General features: G+C 42.4%; 1 protein-coding gene across 1 annotated transcript; it reads left to right on the top strand.

Moving 5' to 3' along the window:
• The first annotated feature begins 2,413 nt into the window (after nucleotides 1–2,413).
• Nucleotides 2,414–22,890, top strand: LOC142743605 (uncharacterized). The gene is made up of 2 exons (XM_075854524.1): nucleotides 2,414–2,455; nucleotides 19,690–22,890. Exon 2 carries the CDS (start codon nucleotides 19,700–19,702, stop codon nucleotides 21,602–21,604), a length of 1,905 nt encoding a protein of 634 aa, XP_075710639.1. The 5' UTR covers nucleotides 2,414–2,455; nucleotides 19,690–19,699; the 3' UTR covers nucleotides 21,605–22,890.
• The last annotated feature ends 461 nt before the right edge of the window (nucleotides 22,891–23,351 follow it).

Genomic DNA, 23,351 nt, shown 5'->3' with positions numbered 1-23,351 from the left:
ATCAATGGAAAATTTTAATTTTCCCTTTGCACCATCTGCTGCGCATTAACCCCTTCGCGCACCACGACTTAATAGCATGTCGTGGTGTGGGGGGTTATATATGGAGCGGTCTCATGCGCTGAGCCCGCTGCAGGTGTCAGCTGTGTATTACAGCTGACACCCGGGACTAACGGACAGGAACAACTGTATGGGGGGGGCATTATACTTTATGGGGCAGATATGAAGAGCATTATACTGTATTGGGGGCATTATACTGTGGAGGCATTCATGGGGTCTATCGAGCTAGGTGGCTGGGCATAGGCATGCGCAGGGTTCTTGTGGTGTTGTGGAGGGGTAGTGGGGCCCAAGCTGAATTCCTGATGCCATCCATGTATATATATATATATATATATATATATATATATATATACACTACCGTTCAAAAGTTTAGGGTCACTTAGAAATGTCCTTATTTTTGCAAGAAAAGCACAGTTTTTTTCAATGAAGATAACATTAAATTAACCAGAAATACACTCTATACATTGTTAATGTGCTAAAGACTATTCTAGCTGCAAACGTCTGGTTTTTAATGCACTATCTACATAGGTGTATAGAGGCACATTTCCAGCAACCATCACTCCAGTGTTCTAATGGTACATTGTGTTTGCTAACTGTGTTAGAAGGCTAATGGATGATTAGAAAACACTTGAAAACCCTTGTGCAATTATGTTAGCACCGCTGTAAACAGTTTTGCTATTTAGAGGAGCTATAAAACTGACCTTCCTTTGAGCTAGTTGAGAATCTGGAGCATTACATTTGTGGGTTCGATTAAACTCTCCAAATGGCTAGAAAAAGAGAGCTTTCATGTGAAACTCGACAGTCTATTCTTGTTGTTAGAAATGAAGGCTATTCCATGCGAGAAATTGCCAAGAAACAAAAGATTTCCTACAACGGTGTGTACTACTCCCTTCAGAGGACAGCACACACAGGCTCTAACCAGAGTAGAAAGAGAAGTGGGAGGCCCCGCTGCACAACTGAGCAACAAGACAAGTACATTAGTCTCTAGTTTGAGAAATAGACGCCTCACAGGTCCTCAACTGGCAGCTTCATTAAATAGTACCCGCAAAACGCCAGTGTTAACGTCTACAGTGAAGAGGCAACTCCGGGATGCTGGCCTTCAGGGCAGAGTGGCAAAGAAAAAGCCATATCTGAGACTGGCTAATAAAAGGAAAGGATTAATATGGGCAAAAGCACACAGACATTGGACAGAGAAAGATTGGAAAAAAGTGTTATGGACAGACGAATCGAAGTTTGAGGTGTTTGGATCACACAGAAGAACATTTGTGAGACGCAGAACAACTGAAAAGATGCTGGAAGAGTGCCTGACGCCATCTGTCAAGCATGGTGGAGGTAATGTGATGGTCTGGGGTTGCTTTGGTGCTGGTAAAGTGGGAGATTTGTACAAGGTAAAAGGGATTTTGAATAAGGAAGGCTATCACTCCATTTTGCAATGCCATGCCATACCCTGTGGACAGCGCTTGATTGGAGCCAGTTTCATCCTACAACAGGACAATGACCCAAAGCAACCCTCCAAATGATGCAAGAACTATTTAGGGAAGAAGCAGGCAGCTGGTATTCTATCTGTAATGGAGTGGCCAGCGCAGTCACCAGATCTCAACCCCATAGAGCTGTTGTGGGAGCAGCTTGACCGTATGGTACGCAAGAAGTGACCATCAAGCCAATCCAACTTGTGGGAGGGGCTTCTGGAAGCATGGGGTTAAATGTCTCCTGATTACCTCAGCAAATTAACAGCTAGAATGCCAAAGGTCTGCACTGCTGTAATTGCTGCAAATGGAGCATTGCAAAACCAAAGCAAAGTCTGAAGTAGAAAATTATTATTTCAAATAAAAATCATTATTTCTAACCTTGTCAATGTCTTGACTATATTTTCTAGTCATTTTGCAACTCATTTGATAAATATAAGTGTGAGTTTTCATGGAAAACACAAAATTGTCTGGGTGACCCCAAACTTTTGAACGGTAGTGTATATATATATATATATATAGATATAGACTTTTTTAAAAAAAATATAAAGAGTAATATATATATATAGAGAGATATGTGGTATTGATATATTTAAAAACAATGATTCTTAATTTTTGTTATTATATATATTAAACAAAGACTGTATAAACATTTTATATACATTCAGAAATCTTACAATTATAAAAACAGAACTTTACTTTCCACCATATAGGGTGAGTGTTGTTTCACAATGAAGATATCCTGTGCTTTTTGCTTGTGCTCTCAGTAATAGAATGGGAGCACTAAAATGGAGACTGAGATTGCTCAGTTAGCAGAGCTGGGTGGAGTAGGCGGAGCAAGTTCACTGCTGCAGGCACTTTGCATGCTGGGACAAAAGCAGTGCATGCAGGGAGGAGAAACACAGGAAGAGAAGAGGAAAGAACATACAGAGGTAAACAAACCTCACAAGGTAAATAATAGGGAGAAATGTTACTAAAAACATTTATTATCAAGAAAAGGAGAGTCAGAGGGCACTAATATATTAACCCCTTCCCGCCGCAGACCTTTTTCAGATTTTCATTTTAGTTTTTTCCTCCCCACCTTCCAGAAGCCATAACGTCTTTATTTTTCCGTCGATGTAGTCCTATGAGGGCTTGATATTTGCGGGACGAGTTGTAGTTTTTCGTAGCCACATTTATTGTGCCATATAATGTACTAGGAGACGGGAAAAAAATAATTTGTGGGGTAGAAAATAAAAAAAACAGCGATTCCTCCATGGTTTTTTGCGCGCCATTTTTACGGAATTCACTGTGCAATTAAAACAATATGTTAACTTTATTCTGTGGGTCAATACGATTACGGCGATACCAAATATGTGTAGATTTTTCTATATTTTACTACTTTTATATGTAAAATCCTAAGTGTAAAAAAGAAAAATTCAGAGAGCCAGAACTTTTTTATTTTTCCGTCGATTAAGTGGTATGAGGGCTTATTTTTTGCGGGATAAGCTGTAGTTTTTAATAATACAATTTTGGTGTAAATGCGATGCTTTGATCACTTTTTATTTCATTTTTTGTGGGAGATTAGGTGACCAAAAGATAGACATTCTGGCGTTTACAATTTATTTTTTTTACGCCGTTCACCGTGCGGGTTAAATAATTATATATTGTAATAGTTCAGACTTTTACGGATGCGGCGATACCAATTATGTTTATTTTATTTTTTTACTATGCTCTAGGGGGGAAATGGGAAAAGGGGTTTTTTTTTGAACTTTTAATTTCAAAATAAATTTTTTTTTTACACCAAAAAAAACTTTATTTAACTCATTTTTACTTTTTTTATTAGTCCCCCTAGGGGACTTCAACCAGCGATCGTTAGATCGCTTGTACGGTATACTGCAATACTAATGTATTGCTGTATATCGTGATTCTGACAGACACCTACTAAGCTCTGCCGTCGGCAACGCCCGATAGGTGTACAAAGATGGCGGACCTGGGGGCATTGATTAAGCCCCCAGGCAGCCATAGCAACCATCGCCCCCCCTCGATTGTGTTGCGGGGGGCGCGATGAGCTGTTAGAGGGGGTCGCCCCCGTCTTTCTGACTATTTAAATGCTGCGCTCAGTATTGACCGCAGCATTTAACGAGTTAAACTAGCGGGATCGCGCGTGATGCCGCTAGTTACTCTGAAGTGTCGGCTGTAACATACAGCCGACACCGGCATCGTATGGAGGGAGCTCACTACGTGAGCCCGCTCCATACGTCCCCTACCCGACTTTGGCGTATGGATACGGTCAAATGTCGGGAAGGGGTTAATGGAGGAACGTTGCATTGTTTTTTATAAAAATAAAAAGAATTGGAAAACCCCTTTAACCCCTTCTCGACATTTGTCGTAAGTATACGTCATGGAAAGCCAGTGCTTCCCGCAAAATGTCGTATACTTACAACAAATGCATGGCGCCGGCTCAGAAGCTGAGTTGGTGCCATCATCCCCGGATGTCAGCTGTATCTTATAGCTGACACCCTGCTGTAACAGCGGGGACCGAAGTTAGCTTAGATCTCCACGATTAACCCCTTAACCCGTTAGGGACCGCCACATAGTGTTTTTACGTCGGTCACTAACGGGCTTTATTCCGATGCAATAGACTTTTATGTCACTACATCTGAATAAATAAACAGAACATGGAGCTGTCAAATCTCCCTGCTCTCAGCTGCCAGATGTAGCTGAGGCCTGGGGGCGTCCCTACTCGAACGTGTGAGATCGATATTCGTGCATAGGTAGTGCAATGTATTCGAAAATAAATATCTGACAGTTGGACCTTCAAGTCCCCTAGTGGGACTAAAGTAAAGTGTGGAAAAAAATAAAAAAGTTGTAAAAAATATAATAAAAGTTTCAAGTAATAAAATAAAACACAATCACCCTTTTTCCCATTATAAAGGTCCTTTATTATTGAAAAAAATAAATAAACCATGCATATTTGGTATCGCCGCGACCGTGACGGCCTAAACTATAAAAATATGTTATTAATTCCACGTGGTGAACGGCGTAAAAAAAACCCGTAAAAAGCAATGCCAGAATTTCAGTTTTTTGGTCACTTTGCCCTACAAAATTTGAAATAAAAAGTGATCAAAAGTCTCATGTATCCAAAAATGTAACCTATAAAAACTATTACTCTTCTCGCAAAAAACAAGCCCTCATACAGCTCCGTCGACGATTTTTTTTTAAAGTTATGGTTCTCACAACATGGCAACAGAAAAAATACATTATTTTTACAAAAGTAATTTTATTGTGCTAAAAGTTGTAAAACATAAAAAAGTTCTATAAATTAGGTATCGCCGAAATCGTACTGGCCCGCAGAATAACGTTAACATGTAATTTATAATGCATGGTGAGCGCTGTATAAAAAAACCCTCAAAAAAATATTCCAGAATTGCTGTTTTTTTGTCCACCTTGCCTCAAAAAATAGGATAAAAAGTGATCAAAAAGGCGCATGTACCCCAAATTGGTACCAATAATAACCACAGCTCACCCCGCAAAAAAACAGCCCTCATATCACTACGTCTATGAAAAAATCAAATTAGTTAAGGCTCCAATAAGTCATGAAAAAAATATATGCGGTTGTGCAGATCAAAGGGAAACATTTTGTCTGTTTCAAGAGGCGATTTATCAGGGCCCTTAGGGAACCAGGAAGGGGGGGGGGGGCGCCCAAACATATCTGCTAGAAGCGAGGGTGCCCGTATTATACTAGGACAACACTTCCCAGCAAAATGACCCAAACTGCAAAGGTGCGGAGTGTGGACCAAAAGGGGGATAAGAAAGGACACCATTTATCAGTGCGACACCGGCGTGTGCAGAAAGGATTGCTTCACAGCGTAACACACATCTATGGATTATTTTATTGTTTACCGCATTATTATACCACCTGACTATGCCCCTGCTGTACTCTGCCCAGCTTACATGTACCCCCACATTATAAACTGAAATACCAGTAATACTCAAACAAAACTACTACCAAGCAAAATCTACGCTTCAAAAGCCAAATGGCGCTTCCACACATCTGAGGCCTACAGTGTGCCCAAACAGCAGTTTACTTCCACATATATTGCACCGCCATACCCGGGAGAAACCTTTTAACAATTTTTGGGGTGTGTCTCCAGTGGCATAAGCTGGGCACGACACATTTGACACTGAATTGGCATATCTGGGGAAAAATTAGCATTTTTTTCTTTGCACCATCGGCAGTGCAATCATTTATGGAAAAGACCTGTGGAGTGAAAATGCTCACTACACCCCTTAATAAATGCCTTGAGGGGTGTAGTTTCTAAAATGGGCTCACTTCTCAGGTGTTTCTTTTATTATTTCACATCAGAGCTCTGCAATTGTGAACCAATACTTTATATGTCGCCAAATTAGGCCTCAATTTCGCATGGTACTCTTTCACTCCTGAGCCCTGTCGAATTTCCAAGCAAACGATTAGGGTCACATGTAGGGTGATTCTAAAACCGTGAAACACTGCATAATAATTAGAGAGCTGTCTTGTTATGGTGGCACAAGCTCGGCACCACATATTGGCATATCTACTGAATAATCCCATTTTCACTTTGAAATATTGAGTGCACACTAATTTATGCAAAATACCTGCGGGGTTAACATGCTCACTACACCCCTAGGTGAATACCTTGAGGGGTGTAGTTTCCAAAATGGGGTCACTTTTGGGGGGTTTCCACTGTTTTGGTAGCACAGGGGTTTTGCAAATGCTACATAGCGACCAGAAACCAATCCAGCAAAATCTGTACTCCGAAAGCCAAATGGCGCTCCTTCCCTTCTGAGCCCTGCCGTGTGCCCAAAAATTAGTTTATGACCACATATGGGGTATTGCCATACTCGGGAGAAATTGCTTTACAAATGTTGGGGTTCTTTTTCTCCTTTATTTTTTGAGAAAATGAAAACTAGTAGTTTCTACTGTACTGGTACCTTAGGGGCTTTGCAAAAGCGACATGGTGTCAAAAAACCGATCCTTGCTGTGTGCCCAAACAGCAGTTTATGACCACATATGGGCTATTTCCGTACTCCAGAGAAGTTGCTTTACAAATGTTGGGGTTCTTTTTTTCTTTGTTGAGAAAATGAAAATTTTTGAGCTAAAGCTACGTCTTATTGAAGAAAAAGGATTGTTTTTATTTTCACTACACAATTCTAATAAATTCTATGAAACACCTGTGGGGTCAAAATGATCACTACACCCCTAGATGAATTCCTCAAGGGGTGTAGTTTCTTAAATGGAGTCACTTTTTGGGCGTTTTCACTGTTTTGGTCCCTCAGGTGCTTTGCAAATGCGACATGGCCTCCGCAAACCATTCCTGCTAAATTTGAGCTTCAAAAGCCAAATGGCGCTCTTTCCCTTCTAAGCCCTGCCGTGTGTCCAAACAGCCGTTTATTACCACATATGGGGACTGTTTTACTCGAGAGAAATTGCTTTACAAATTTTGTGGCGCTTTTTCTCCTTTAGTCCTTGTGGAAATTAGAACAAATTAGCTAAACCTACATTTTCTTTGAAAGAATGTAGATTTTCATTTTCATGGCCTACTTCCAAGAATTTCTGCAATAAACCTGTAGTGTCAAAATGCTCACTATACCCCTAGATAATTTCCTTAAGGTGTGTAGTTTCCCAAATGGGGTCACTTTTGGGGGATTTCCACTTTTTTGGCACCGCCCTTCAAACCCGACATGGTGCCTAAAATATATTCTAATAAAAAGGAGGCCCAAAATCCACTAGGTACTCCTTGGATTAAGAGGCCGGTGCTTGAGAGATGGAAGTGTGATCCCGGAGCTCTTCCTCACACTCATCAAATCTATAGCATAACACCGACTACTTACCATTAGACATGGGAAAAACGGGTAAGGACAAGACCAAGGATGCGGGGGGAACCCCTCGGCACCCCAAACCTGTGCCTGAGATGGAGAAATTCTTTAAGAAGAGAGGGGCTTCTGCGGCGGGAAGATCCAAGATGGCGCTGGAACTATCACACGAGGATCAGAGGGCGGAGGACTCAGACAGCTCGTACGCTACCTCGGAGTGTGCAGGGGAGATAGATGCTGAACCTATTTCCAGGGCTTATCTGAAGGAGACCCTGATGCAGGCTCTCACCCCCGTGATGAACGACCTCAGGGAAATTAAGGCTGACATGCACCATATTGGACACAGGGTCCTCGCCCTGGAAGAGACGCAAGCGTGCATTTTGGATCAACAAGACACTCAACATAAAACAGCGAAAGAACATGCTGATCATTTGAATACCCTGTATATACACCTGGAGGACCAGGAGAACAGGAGCAGGCGAAAGAATATTAGGCTACGGGGCCTCCCGGAATCGGTGACTGTGGACTCGCTGGCAGTTACTGTGCTGCAGTTTTTTACCTCCCTGACAGGTGAAGATCGGGTCGCTTCCTTAGTGATCGAGCGGGTACACAGGGCGTTGAGGCCTAAACCCACTAACACGGAGCCCCCAAGAGATGTCATATGTGGCATCTTAAGTTTTGTGCACACGGCGGCCATTTTAAAAGCGGCACGAGAGGCCACGGAGCTTGAATTTGAAGGAGCTAAACTGGCGGTATACCAAGATCTAGCAGCCAGCACGTTAGCGAAACGTCGCATCTTAAAACCGGTCACGGATGCTTTGCGAGCCCACAAGCTACCGGTAAGATGGCTCTTTCCATTTGGGCTGGCGACCATGAGAGCGGGGAGGCAGATTACCATACGTACGCCAGAAGATCTGGAGAAAGCGTGGCAAGTGCTAGATATGGATCCTATAACTGTACCCTCTTGGATGCCAGTGGCTATGGATTTAACAAGGCCCAAAACTCGCCGACCATGGAAACCAGTGGCGAACGCCAAATCGCCCAAAAGGCAGAATCGTCTTTCCTCAGGAGGGGCTACCTGATTACCTGTTGGGTCTAGGAGCTGACTGCGGTTAATGGCGATTATGGAGCTGGAGCTGATACTTTACAGAAGATTGGAGCTGGTTTTTCCTTTGATGGAATGATAGTTGGTTTTTATCTATGAGAATGCCTAGCTGCCTTTCTGGGATATACCCCACCCCCCCTCTTTTCCACCCCCCTCCTTTCCCTCCTCTTTTCCCCCCTCCCCCCCCCCTTTTTCTTTCACGTTTTCCTGGATTGCTGGCCGCTTGAGTAACTTTGAGATGATTTTCTTTGTAGGAACCACTGTTGCTCTGCTAAGGTTTTGCCTTAATCAATGCGGTACAGTAATTAGACTGATACATACATATTTGCTCAAATTATAAAAGGTATCAGTTTCATGAAGGTGTTTGAATGTATTTGACTTGCTTTACGCTTCTGTAGTTTTGATGAAGTGTTTAGGAACTCATGGTGAGTTCTTTTTCTCCCCCCCCCCCCCTGGACAGGGGCTGGTCCTTGGACCTCTGTCCCGGGCTATACTTTCTCCTTATACCGGGATAATAGGGAGAGGGTCATTTGCTGTTTGTAGGTTTTTTATGTTTTATTTTTCATTTCTTTATCTTATGTGTCTTTAATTCTCTGGTGTCTCTTATTTTTGGGGGTTGGAGCGAGGTATCTCTCGGATGTAGGTATACTAACTTAGCGACGGCTGCGATGTTTATAGATCGGTTATATAGATGGGTAGGCTGAAGCTGTGCTCATTTAATGTGAAGGGCTTGGGTTCCCCTCAGAAGAGATCCAGGGTATTGGGTGCGCTACGGGTACAGGCTCCTGATATTTTGTTTCTCCATGAGACACACTTTAGACCGACACACATACCCACATTACCTGTACACACTTACTCACAATGGTTTCATAGTACTTACTCCTCTAAGTCACGGGGGGTGTCTATAGCTATTCATAAGAACATACAGTTTAAGGTAGAATCGTCTCTGGTGGACGAAGGGGGACGCTATATTTTTTTAAAAGGCCAGGTTTCTGGTATGAAAATTACGCTAGCTAACATATATGCCCCTAACATAAGGCAATATAGATGGATGAGGTCTACCCTACTGTCCCTACGATCCTTTGCTGAGGGTCAGTTGGTCCTGGGGGGAGACTTTAATGTGTCTCTTGATTTGCCGATGGACTCCACCTCTTTGGTCCAGACGTTTCCACCTTTGTTGCTCCGCAAGCTGAAAATGCTCTTATCAAGAATGGGCTTGGTGGATGCTTGGAGGGTTGGAAATCCGTCGGTAAAGGACTACACATTTTATTCTGCCCCCCATGGCACCTACCATAGAATAGATTATTTTTTTCCTTTCTGCAGCTCTATTGCCGAACTTGCATCATGCTGAAATTGGGAATCTTACGGTTTCGGATCATGCCCCGGTATACATCACCCTGGAATTAGGGTGTATTCCTCAGAGGGAGTGGCTCTGGAGACTTAATGACAAGATTATTGCACAAGATGAAAATAGTGCGGGGTTGGCTTCTAAGTTGGAGGAATTTTTTCAAATTAATGATTCCCCACAGGTGTCCAGACCCATTCTCTGGGAAACACATAAGGCATACATGAGGGGGGAGCTTATCGCGTTGGCCTCTTACCTTAAGAGGCAACGTTCTAAGCATATTTTACGTTTGTTGGAACAAATATCTGACACTGAGAGATTACATAAACAGGTGGGATCCCATTTAGATTATAAATTGCTGTGCTCATTACGCCAAGAGCTTAAGGACCTTCTTAATTATAAAGCCACTAAGGCATACAGGGGGGCTGTTTCCCAGACGTATATGCATGGAGATAGAGGCTCTAAGCTAATGACCAGGTTAATTAAACAGAGGCAAGCAAAAGTTTTTATTGAAGCTGTTAAAAATGATAAAGGAGAGAGAGTGACCTCTACGCCGCATATTGCTGAAGCCTTTCAGACTTTTTATTCCCAGCTCTATAATTTACCTACTGACGCCGGGGGGGCCCTCCCCTCCCTCATACACTTGACAGGCAGGAACGTATAACCGCTTTCCTGTCAGATATATTAACACCTCAACTCACCAAGACACAAGGTGAGACGCTTTTAGCGCCCATCACGGAGGAAGAAGTGGGTAGGATCTTGGACTCTATCCCTTCAGGGAAGAGCCCGGGGCCAGATGGGTTGCCTATCTCTTTTTATAAAAAATTTCGGAAACAACTGATCCCAATATTTACGGCAGTTTGTAACTCTCTGCTAGGTGGATCCTCTCTCCCCGCACAATCTCTGGAAGCATTTGTCACCATTCTTCCTAAGGAGGGGAAGTACCCTGAGCAGTGCGGAAGCTATAGACCCATCTCACTATTAAATTGTGATGTTAAGTGGTGGGCAAAAATCTTGGCGACACGCATGCAATCACTCTTGCCCTTGATTATTGGAGAAGAGCAAGTGGGATTTGTGAAGGGGAGAGAGGGTAAACACAATGTAAGCAGAGTGTTGCATGCAATTTTCCAGGTGCGTAAAACTAGGGGATCTATGGTGCTTCTAGGCACTGATGCCGAAAAAGCCTTTGACAGGGTCTGTTGGGAGTACATGAGGAGAGCACTACTGAAATTAAATTTTCCACCCATATTCATAAATGCTATCTTCTCATTGTATAGAGAACCGTCTGCTAGGATTCAGGTTAATGGATCCTTGTCTGCTCCCTTTTCCATATCAAATGGGACCAGGCAGGGGTGTCCTCTGTCCCCGTCACTTTTTGTTATTATGCTGGAAACGCTGCTTTTAAAATTTCGACAGACCGAGGGCATCCAGGGTCTTCGGGTGGGAGGACGCGTACATAAGACGGCGGCCTTTGCAGATGATCTATTGCTGATGGTTACGAATCCACTCACTGCCCTCCCGTTGATCCTGGATGTTTTTGCTCGGTTCGGGGATATATCCAATTTTAAAATTAATTATGGGAAATCGGAGGCCCTAGGTATCTCCTTGCCAAAAGATCAACTCACATATTTTAAATCCATTTCCTCGTTTAGATGGCAATCTGTAGCTATCCAATATTTAGGCATTAAGATTCCAGCGGACCACAAAGATATATTCTCCCTGAATTTTGCCCCTTTAGTATTAAAGATACAAAAATTCTTGTCTACAATTAATATTCCATTCCTTTCTTGGATTGGCAGGAAAAATCTATTGGCCACTTATGTGCTCCCACAGATCCTGTATCCATTGCAGAATGTTCCCATAGATCTCCCGGTCAGTTATTTCAATAGATTCAAGCGGCTATTTATTAACTTCCTGTGGAAGGGAAGACAACCGAGACTGGCTCACAGATTACTCATTTTGAAAAAGAAACAGGGGGGCTTATCCTTACCAGATATAGGATTATATTATACGGCCATTCAACTACTTCGTTGGTCACAGCTTGCTAATGTATCTCTTACCCATAGTTATTTAGATTTGGAGAGACTGGTTCTGTCGGAGGAAGATCTCCACTTACTTTGGGTTAAACTGCCGCTACCGCCGAAAACGCTTTTAGTTAGTGACATGACGAGAGGTATGCTTAAAGTCTGTCAGAGGTCTGAAGTACTGAATATGGCCAGGGGTTACCTGTCCCCGATAGCTCCACTGGGGGCCCTTCCCTACTTTACGGATAGAGATGCTTCTTTAGGTTCGACATTATGGCCTCTCCTGAACTATCTTCGGGTTAGGGAGGTTACAACGGGAAGGGCTGTTCCGGATTTGAGTGCGATGTTGGGAAGCTCTAGTGATAAAGGGGGGATGACTTGGGCCGGGAATGTTACATTTCTCCACCAAAAGGGTTTTGAATCAGCATGCTGCAAGTTCTTGGCTACGGCTCCTACTCCATATCCAGATCCTACCTGGATGGAGAACTATGCTCTTATGTCACAATCCCCCGCTAAAGCTTAATCAAAAATGTATACTAATATTCTGATGGATCTCACCCCTACCAAACCCTCTTTTCTACTGGCCTGGGAGAGGGAGCTAAATATTGTGTTCTCACAAAGAGAAGTCTCCATTATTTTATCTAGATCTCATGGGTTTTCATGCTGTGTGAGACATGAGGAGAATTCCTACAAATTGCTAACACGCTGGTACAGAACTCCGGCATATCTATACCAGATTCGTCTTATTACCTCAAATATATGTTGGAGGTGTGGGTTGGCTCCTGGATCCTTGTCACATATATGGTGGTACTGCTCCAAAATTAGACCTTTTGGGGATCAGGTGGAAAAGGCTATCAATGATGTTATTGGTGGCTCTCTGGTATTATCACCTGGCCTGATCCTTCTATGGCTTCCATCCGGAGATTTTATCCCTGTACGGAGAAACTTGGCTACTTTGATGGTGTCAGTGGCTAAATTGTTGATACCGCTGAAGTGGCAGAGTGAAGAGCCCCCTTCCATGGATTTGTGGTGGTCCAGGGTCCATCAGTTACATTCACTGGAGGAGCTCGTGTGTTGCCATACCTTCTCGCGGGAGCTGTTTCTGAAGGTTTAGAAGCCATGGAGGGATTATCACAAGAGACTGGAGCAGGGTCGGGACTGGAATTCGGGAGAGGGGAGGCTAGATATGCATTGATATACACTGATATATGCTGATATATATCAACAGGCACATTAATACATTGGAATAACACTTGGGGGAGTACTATAGAACACCTAAAAATACCCAGTAAGGGGGAGGAGATAAAGATCCAGGTTGAGATCCAGACTAGATTCAGGTTGGGTTCCAGGAAATCCTTCACAGAATATCTACATAGAATCTGTATGGCTAAAACTTATGATACTCATGATATGTTGTATCCATTCGCTGACTACATCCGAGGGATACTAAGAGATAATGAAATGGGGGACGGGGGTGCGGAAGGTTTTTTGAGAAGACAAATATGCTTATCAATATGATAATGCATTCCCCGGACCTTTACTGCTAGAGACATGGCTTGTTGTTTGTCTTGTATGTCCATTTTTTCTTGTCGATTTATAATTTCTTGTTAGTCTTGTCCGATAAAAGGATTGTGTTTTGCTCAGTGAATAACTTTTATGAATATTTTCTATCACGAACATATGTTATGCGGGAATTGCCTAATTGCAATTTGGATATATGAAAGTGATTGCCTTGGATGCACTGCTTTTATAATGTTATATATATGTTATGTTGTTTCTTATTGCAAAAATGTGTCTTTAAAATAAAGAATTTATAAAAAAAAAAAAAGAGGCCGGTGCTTCAGTCCATAAACACACGAGGGCCACATGTGGGATATTTGCTAAAACTGCAGAATCTGGGCAATAAATATTGAGTTGCGTTTCTCTGGTAAAACTTTGTGTTACAATTTTTTTTTATTAAAAATGAATTTCTGCAACAGCAAAAAATGAAATTTGTAAATTTCACCTCTATGTTGGTTTCATTCCTGTGAAATGTCTGAAGGGTTAAGAAACTTTCTAAATGCTGTTTTGAATACTTTGAGGGGTGACATTTTTAAAATGGAGTGACTTTTTGTAGGTTTCTAATATATAAGGCACTAAAAGCCACTTCACAACTGAACTGGCCCCTGTAAAAAAAAATCTTGAAAATGTGGGAAATTCTTGCTAAAGTTCTAAGCCTTGTAACGTCCTAGAAAAATAAAAGGATGTTCAAAAAACTATGTCAATCTAATGTAGACATATGGGGGATGTTAATTAGAGACTTTTTTTTGTGGTATAACTGCCTGTCTTACAAGCAGATATATTTAAATTTAGAAAAATGCTAATTTTTGCAATTTTTCGCTAAATTTTTGTGTTTTTCAAATTTAAATACTGAATGTATCAAGCATATTTTGCCAGTAACATAAAGTCCAATGTGTCACGAAAAAACAATCCCAGAATCGCTTGGATAGGTTAAAGCATTCCAAAGTTATTTCCACATAACGTGAAACATGTCGGATTTGAATAATGAGGCTCTGTCAGGAAGGTCAAAAGTGGCTAAAGAGGGAAGGGGTTAAGGCTCGGAGCCCATTTTTCAAATCTGACAATTTTCACTTTATGTGGTAATAACTTTGGAATGCTTGAACCTATCCAAGCGATTCTGAGACTGTTTCCTCGTGAAACATTGGGCTTTATGTTAGTGGTAAAATTTGGTCGATAAATTCAGTGTTTATTTGTGAGAAATAGAAAAATGTAGAAAATATTTGGGAAAAAATATAATTTTTCTGAATTTAAATGCATCTCCTTGTAACACAGAGAGTTATAAAACCCAAAACAAGTTACTAGTTCACATTTCCCATATGTCTACTATATGCTGGCATAATTTTTTGAACATTCTTTTTTTTTTTCTCTAGGACGTTATAAGACTTAGGGTATGTGCACACACACTAATTACGTCCGTAATTGACGGACGTATTTCGGCCGCAAGTCCCGGACCGAACACACTGCAGGGAGCCGGGCTCCTAGCATCATAGTTATGTACGATGCTAGGAGTCCCTGCCTCGCTGCAGAACAACTGTCCCGTACTGTAATCATGTTTTCAGTACGGGACAGTAGTTCCACGGAGAGGCAGGGACTCCTAGCATCGTACATAAGTATGATGCTAGGAGCCCGGCTCCCTGCACTGTGTTCGGTCCACTACTTGCGGCCGAAATACGTCCGTCAATTACGGACGTAATTAGTGTGTGTGCACATACCCTTAAGCATAAGCAGCAATTTCTCCCATTTTTTATAAAATTTCAAAAGCCTCTTCTTTTTTTTTTTTTTTTTTTTTTTTTAGGTGCCAGTTCAGCTTTGAAGTGGCTTTGAGGGGCCTATATATTAGAAACCCCCATAAAACACCCCATTTTTGTCAGAAAATCATATTTATTCCATTATTTCTGTAAAACAGAAGGTTTTACCAGAGAAACGCAACTAAAATACTTATTGCCCAGATACTGCAGTTTTTAGAAATATCCCACATGTGGCCCTAGTGTGCTTATGGACAGAAACACCGGCCTCCGAAGCAAAGGAGCACCTAGTGGATTTTGAGGCCTCCTTTTTGTTAGATTTTATTTTAGGCACCATGTCAGGTTTGAAGAGGTCTTGTGGTGCCAAAAGTGACCCCATTTGACAAACTACCCCCCCTCAATGATTTTATGGGGTATAGTAAGCATTTAGACCATACCTTTTTTTGCTGCATTTTGTGGAATTAGGCAGTGAAATTGAATATCACACATTTTTCCGATAAAAGTTACAAAAATTTGACTTTTTACAAGGAATACAGGAGAAAAAACACCCCAACATTTGAAAAGCAATTGCTCCCAATTACGGCAATACCCCATATGTGGTTATAAACTGCTGATTGGACAAACGGCAGGTCTCAGAAAGGCAGGAGCGCTATTTGACATGTAGATTTTACATGATTGGTTTCTGGGTGCATGTCGCATTTGCAGAGCTTCTGAAGTACCAGTACAGGGTATACCCCTTAAAAGTGACCCCATTTTGGAAACTAGACCCCTTGAAGAATTAATTGTAGTTATCATGGGGTGCATGCGACTATTTGATGAGCTTTTATTCTATTTTTTAAGTGGCGTGGTGACTAAAAAACAGCAATTCTACTATGTTTTTTTATTCCTTTTTTTTGACAGAGTTCACCGTGCGCTATAAATGCCATATTCACTTTATTCTGGGGGGCGATACGATTACGGCGATACCAGATGTTTATAATTTTTTTATGTCATACGGCGTTTGCACGATTAAATACTTTTTATAAAAAAACATTTACTTTTGGTGTTGCCATATTCTAAGAGCCAGAACTTTTTAATTTTTCGATCAAGAAAGCCGTGTGAGGGTTCGTTTTTTTGCGTAACGAACTGTAGTTTCGATCAGTATCATTTTTAGGTACAAGCGACTTTTTGATCTCTTTTTTTATTTCATTTTTTGGAAGGTGAAGTGACCAAAAAATTGTGATTCTGATATGGTTCATAATTTTTTTATTTTTTTTTTACGGCGTTCACCGTGTGGGATAAATAACTAAATATTTTTCTAGTTCAGGTTGTTATGGACGCAGCGATACCAATTATGTATAGTTTATTTATATTTTTAATAATCAAAGACTGCTAAGGGAAAAAGGGTGATTTCTACGTTTATTACTATAAAACTTTTATTTTTAAACAACTTTTTTTTTTCTTTGTCCCACTAGGGGACTTGAGGGCAGGAGGCCCAGATCACAATTCTGATACACTGCACTACATGCGTAGTTCAGTGTATTAGAGCTGTCAGCTACTCGCTGACAGTAAGCATAGTGGGTCCTGACTTCATCAGGACCCACTAGGCTTCCGTAGACGGCATAGCTGGAGGAAATTGGTAGGCCTCCAGATGCCGTAGCAACCATCGCCACCTATGTCACAGGGGACGTCAATGGTGCTTTAATCCCTAAGAAGCCGCGATTGCTATTCAATGCGGCTTCTAAGGGGTTAATCAGCGGGGATAACGCGATCGGTTCCTGGGGAAGGAGCTGTGACAACTGCTGTATAAGATAGCAGTTGTCACAGCTCATAAAAGTGCCAGGAGGGTGGGTGGAAGGGAGGTTATTCCCATGACCTACTATTAGGTCACGGAGAATGAACGCTCTACTTAGTGTGACCTAATAGTAGGTCCTGGAGCGGGATGGGGTTAATGCTCTCTTTTAAGCAAAAGTAATAATTGCAAGAAATTGGATGGCTCGTAAATCCCCAATTGTTATGGATTGGTTGAAGTTGGTTAAGACAATTAAAGAATATGAGGAAATAAGAGCAGACAAGAAGAATTGTATAAAGAAGTGGAGGAAATATTGGGGATATGGAATTTATTAGTGTTTTATAGGAAAGTATAATTATTTTTTTTCATAAAAAGGTTATTCTTTGATCTTTGGGGTGGGAGGGGGACGGGGATAGGGAGATATATGTTATCTGATGTAAATTGTGCAGATAAATTGTTGAGCATTATGATATTTATAATCACTGGATATTATAATGTTGTAATGTTTTTATTACTGAAATTCAATAAAGATATGTCAAAATAAAAACATTTGATGTGTGTTAGGGGAGATTCACACGAACGTTGCGTTTTTGCGCGCGCAAACAACGCAGCGTTTTGCGAGCGCAAAAACCATTTGACAGCTGCGTGTGTCATGCGTGTCTGATGCGCGGCTGCGTGATTTTCGCGCAGCCGGCATCATAGAGATGAGGCTTGTCAACGCCCGTCACTGTCCAAGGTGCTGAAAGAGCTAAATCTTTCAGCACCCTCGACAGTGAATGCCGAACACAACAGCGAAAAACCTGTAAAAAAAAAAGATAAAGTTCCTACTTACCGAGAACTTCCCGGCCGTTGCCTTGGTGACGCGTCCTTGGTGACGCGCCTCTCTTGACATCGGGCCCCACCTCCCTGGATGACGCAGCAGTCCAAGTGACCGCTGCAGCCTGTGATTGGCTGCAGCCTGTGCTTGGCCTGTGATTGGCTGGAGCTGTCACTTGAACTGAAGTGTCATCCCGGGAGGTCGGACTGCAGGAAGGAGACAGGAGTAATCGGTAAGTTAGAACTTCGTTTTTTTTTTACAGGTTAATGTATTTTGGGATCGCAAGTCACTGTCCATGGTGCTGAAACAGTTTAACTCTTTCAGCACCATGGACAGTGACTATCTCCTGACGTCGCGTACCGATAATTTTTTTGCCGGGATCGGCCAAAACGAGTTTGGCCGAACCCGGTGAAGTTCGGTACGCTTGTCCGGCTTCGCTCATCGCAAAGACACTCCGTTTGGATGTTCGGAAACAGAAAAGCACGTGGTGCTTTTCGGTTTTCATTCATCCTTTTCACTGCTGTTGCGCGAATCACGCTCGTCCCACGGAAGTGCTTCCGTGTGGTGCGCGTGATTTTCACGCACCCATTGACTTCAATGGGTGCGTGATGCGCGAAATACGCAGAGTTATTGAACCTGTCGCGCTTTTTGCGCAGCAGACAAACGCTGCGCAAAAAGCACGGACTGTCTGTACTGCCCCATAGACTTGTATTGGTCCATGCGTGCCGCGTGAAAACCACGCAGCCCGCACGGACCGAATACACGCTCGTGTGAATCCCCCCTTAGAATGTAAGCTAAGTGTGAGGTCATCAGTGATGTCATAATTCACCTTCTCTATAAAAGCTGCAGATCAGTCACATTCCGTTGAGCCGCTATAGACCAATAGTTTCTTGCTTTTTGGTACGTCGCTCTCACTTGACTTTTTCTTGAGTCCTGTGACTTCTAGAAATCTTGCTTTATCCAGAAGCTTCAGATCCACGATTCAGAGGTAAGAGGAGAACATGTAGAATGTTTCTTGTGAAGTATTGCAGCGAGTTCCATGTGCTGCCACTGTAAGAATGTTTCTCTTTCACCCTCTTACTGGGTTAGATTCTAAGGTCAGACGCAATAAATGACATACATGATTGAGTGTATGAAAATGTATATTGTATAAAGAGTGAAATGACTGTTAGTTATTCTGAGACTTCTATGGAGATTTGTACATAGCGACAGCCATAAACAATGAACTTTACAGAGACACTTTTTCCTTATCATCAATAATTACATGACACGTTATAGTTACCATCCATGGTCTCCCCACACTCCAGGAAGTCTCCTTTCCAGTATGTCCCTCCTCAAGTGGCTCCCCTCATGTCATGCTTGGGTCTTTCATACCCCTTTGTCTGCCCCTCTTAGAGACAAATAGCCTGACCTTCCTGATAAAAAGAATTTCCCCCCACATGTAACATGCGGATATAGAATACTGGTGCCACTTATCAACCACCTTTAGCATTTATGACTTCCTGAGTTTGTCCATGGGTAAGGCTGGGTTCACACTACTGGTTAGCACCTGTAAGAGATACCTGTGAACGCCTGGGTCATGTATTGTGAGAATCTGTGTAAACAATAGGAATCTTGAATACTGATGGGATGCATTTCATTAAGACATGCAACTATACCCATGATCCTCCATCTTTGATTCACCCAAATAAAATACCCTATATAATATTACATATAACCTTATATGTGGCTTTCATTTTCTGAAACCTTTCATTTCTTACACCACCAGACAGCGCAGTGCAGAGGAGTGCCGCTGTCTCCTCTGGCTGCACTGTCATGTCTCTGCCTTGGGAGGGCTCTCTTCATGCAGTTATCACATGTTTATTGGGGGCTGATAATTGAGGACAGAGAAGTCTAGAACCTATTTTCTTTTTGGAAGATTATCTAGAAACACGTAACCACATGATGATTTCTCGCCTCAGCAGATTTGTGGATATGAAGATCATGAATAGAAAACATCAGACATTCTGTGTGGACACAAATCAGGAGCTTAGAAATGCTTTGGATACCTGGAATTTGGTGGAAGAAGACGTCTTGAGAGCCTGTGTCCCTTATTTCATCCAGGAGAAGGCGGCTGAAGATCTCTTCACTTATACGGATGTGTTTCAGAAAGCCATTCTGAGTGACCTGTTACCATCTGAATACAACGCCGCCATGTGCCGCTTCTTCATCAGAGTCATCGAGTACAGAAGAGATGCGGCACACTACCTGAAGGAATATATGATCAATGTGCTATGTGAGCACTTGAAGATGGAGTACATGAAGGGACAATACTATTCCTACGCCATGACTAAGAAGGTTATTGTCTGGCTGAGCATCCTCCACCTCGAAGCGGTGGTTGCGGAATTGAGATACAACATAGTTTATGAGGATTTCAATGCTGCCATTGTCGACACTTTAACAGAAGTGACATCTCTGTGTGCTACAGTCATCATGCCACACATCTTGGACATGCTGCCAGTGCTGAGCCGAGTGGTCAAAGACGCTCCTGACCAACTATCAAGGGAGACGTTGTGCTATGCTATAAGACGTTTATGCGGCAGCATCCAAGAATATATTGTGAAGGGTGGCAGCTGCAAGGTGCAACTTATGAAGGCCATGAGCAACATGAAGACCAATATTTCCACCTGGTTGCCTGAAGTTCATGCTGAGCTTCAATACTCCACCAAAGTTGCCCTGGAATTCTTTACTGTACCTGAATCATCAGAGAGCCAGCCAACCGAGTCGGTCGATGACGAGTTACGGACCATTCCTCACGCCGAGCTCCTAGAAAAGTACAGGGAACAAGTTGCGGCGAAGAATAAGGAACTGGAAGATACAGCGAAGCAGCGTATTGAGATGAAAACGCTTGTGACATCTCTGGTATATGGCAGGAAAATAACAAAACATTTCCTCCATTTTCTGCTCGATGCCCTGAAGAATGCGGACCCAAAGGCCAAATTGACAGCAGCCTTATTCTTCAATGAGGCTTTGAAGCATCCAAGAGTTATGAAACAGAAATACCAAGAGAGCGCAATTCAACATCTGCTGAAGATCATAGAAGACGACGATAACATCTTGTGCAGCATCGCCATGGAGGCACTGGGGAATGCCACCACCGGAGCCACAAGACTGGTGGAGCGCTACAAGAATAAGATCATTGCCCACCTGGAGCTTAGACTATCAAAGAGCAGCAACACCAAGATCATCAGGTCGGCACTGAGGGCGCTGTCCTCCATTATCAGACGCCTGAAGCTTTCTGTTCTCAGTAGACAATTCTTTAAAATATGTCGGGTGTATATGGACTATCCGGACGGACAAGTCCAGATTGCGGCCATAAATCTGTTAAGAGATCTGACAGAGAGCTGCCGCCTTCCGCTATTTGGATATTTTACAGATAAAGTCAGGAGCTTTATACCAACTTTGCTCTTGAAATTACATAGTGACAACCAGGAGATAGTTGCAGCCAGTACTTCATCTCTGCAGAGCTGCCTCTCCTACATAAAAGGAGCCAACATTCGGGGATATTTTCGGACGGACATCTCTCCAAACATCAATGACCTGAGATCCATCTACAGTTGTCTGGCTCATAACCACCCAAAATTGATGAAGACCCTGCTCCTCCAGACCCCAAGCTATCTGGTCAACTCAGAGGACAAGGAGGCTGTCGTCAGACATGTGGAATTTCTTAAAGATGCCATCAACCATGATGTCATGAAAGACCTGGACTTATATCGTCTCAGTCTAACTCTGGCCACACTGCACTGCGAAGGCTTCTCATGTAACATCAGAAAAGCCACTGAAAAGGCCGTCTCCATCCTGGCCACCAAGTGGTTTTACATCGGCAGTGCCAAAAAGTAAAATGCATGCATCAGGGATGAACCGCTGAGGATAGAGACATCAAGGTTGTAGATCACTTCCCATGTACCATCCAATGGGTGTAAACATCATTATCAGCAGTCAAGACCTGAACATCAATATTAACATATAAGGGGCAGAGCTAGCAGTCTGACTTGCGGCTGAGCTTCAGGCCTACATCGAGGAGTGTGGACAAGGCGTGGACTCACTAGCTGGTGGAGTCTAGCGATTCCAATTATCCGTCAACATCAGAGGGAGGCCTGACCCGTAAGAGCAACTCACTGAGATGACAGAAACCAAGGACTTAGCTGGCGAGACAGACTATACAGTCAGTGTAGGGGCAGCACGGTGGTGCAGTTTGGGAATATCCCCGTCATCATATAATAGAGACAGTGTATAATGACAACTCCACATATAATATACAAATATAATGACAGGTCAAAAAATAAGTCTACTCTGCTATGTATTGAAAGGAATGGAGTGTACAGCCTGCAAGTGACTGAAGCTAATAAAAAATATAGAGCACTCATTGTTTATTCTAGACTAGATACTTGAATTTTTCTACACTGAGGTTCATATCCTAAGAGGCTTTTAAGCGGGTCACGAAAGGTACACTTTAATATAATTTATCTTTATATTGGGGAATGTCAGGCCTAATAATTCCACTGGCCAACTAAGTATGAACAACAATGAAGAATAATGAGGCTGGGATCCTGTTACTGCCGGGTGATGCGGGATCCAGCTCTGGGACTCGCACCTATATAAAGAACGGGGGGTCACCGGACCATCTCTGGGACTCGCACCTGTATCAAGAACTGGGATCTCCGGACCCACATTTTACCTGGTGGGGCTGCACTGGCTGCAGATTCCAGGCTGGGACTAGTGAACAGGGGGTTGTGGCCCCCTGTCTGCTAGTACCCATCTGGAATCTGTGGCCAGTGGATGCCTCACCAGTTGAAAATAACTCTTTAATAATACTGGTTTTCGTTTGTCCTTAGCTTGTCCTGGGGGTTCCTCTAGGAAACTAGGGCCCTAGGACCAGTTTTCCCACATCCATAAACTGCTCTGCCCATTGGCTCTGGGCTACATTGTCCCACAAACAAAACACCAAAGCAACGCCTGGTATTAGAAGAATCCACTTGACACAAATCCTTTTGGCAAGTGAGTTTATACAGTTTCATCAAAATGTGTATTAAGAACCTCATGATCAAGGTAACAATTGGCGTGTGGACTTTTTTTTATTTCTCTTTTTTTTTAAATTACATTGTGCAGATTATTACTGAATATGTTGGCACTAATTTAAAATAAAATTATAATAATATTAATATAATAAAAACTATTACAAAAATAATCCTAACAGCATTGTGAAAGTTTGGATTTAGTTACATTTGAATAAAACAATTTTTTACCTACATGAATAAACAACGAAAGATCCACAAAGTAGGAAACCTGACAAATATTGGAACTTGACAGAACGAATATGAAAGACTCAGAAAAGATTTTCAACTCTAAGGCCTCACGTCCGCTTCAGTTATTTTCTTCAGGGTGCTATCCGTTTTTTTTAACAGATAATCCCCTGACACATTCATTTCTATGGGTCCATGCACACTTCCATTGTTTTTACAGTTCTGTTCGTACGTTCTGTCAAAAGTAGAACTTGTCCTACTTTTGTCCGTTGTTCAGTGTCCGTCTCGCTCATTGAAACCAATGGGTCCTTCAAATCAACGGACGGCGCAAGGAAGGCATCTAT

This window comes from Rhinoderma darwinii, chromosome 2, assembly GCF_050947455.1.
Source record: "Rhinoderma darwinii isolate aRhiDar2 chromosome 2, aRhiDar2.hap1, whole genome shotgun sequence".
In the NCBI taxonomy this organism is placed as follows: Eukaryota; Metazoa; Chordata; class Amphibia; order Anura; family Rhinodermatidae; genus Rhinoderma; species Rhinoderma darwinii.
Note: the sequence above shows the minus strand (reverse complement) of the source record. Positions and strands in the feature narration are given on the sequence as shown.

Bases quoted from the DNA above. Each gene is read 5' to 3' on its own strand.
- LOC142743605 (XM_075854524.1), top strand. From the start codon at position 19,700: ATGAAGATCATGAATAGAAAACATCAGACATTCTGTGTGGACACAAAT.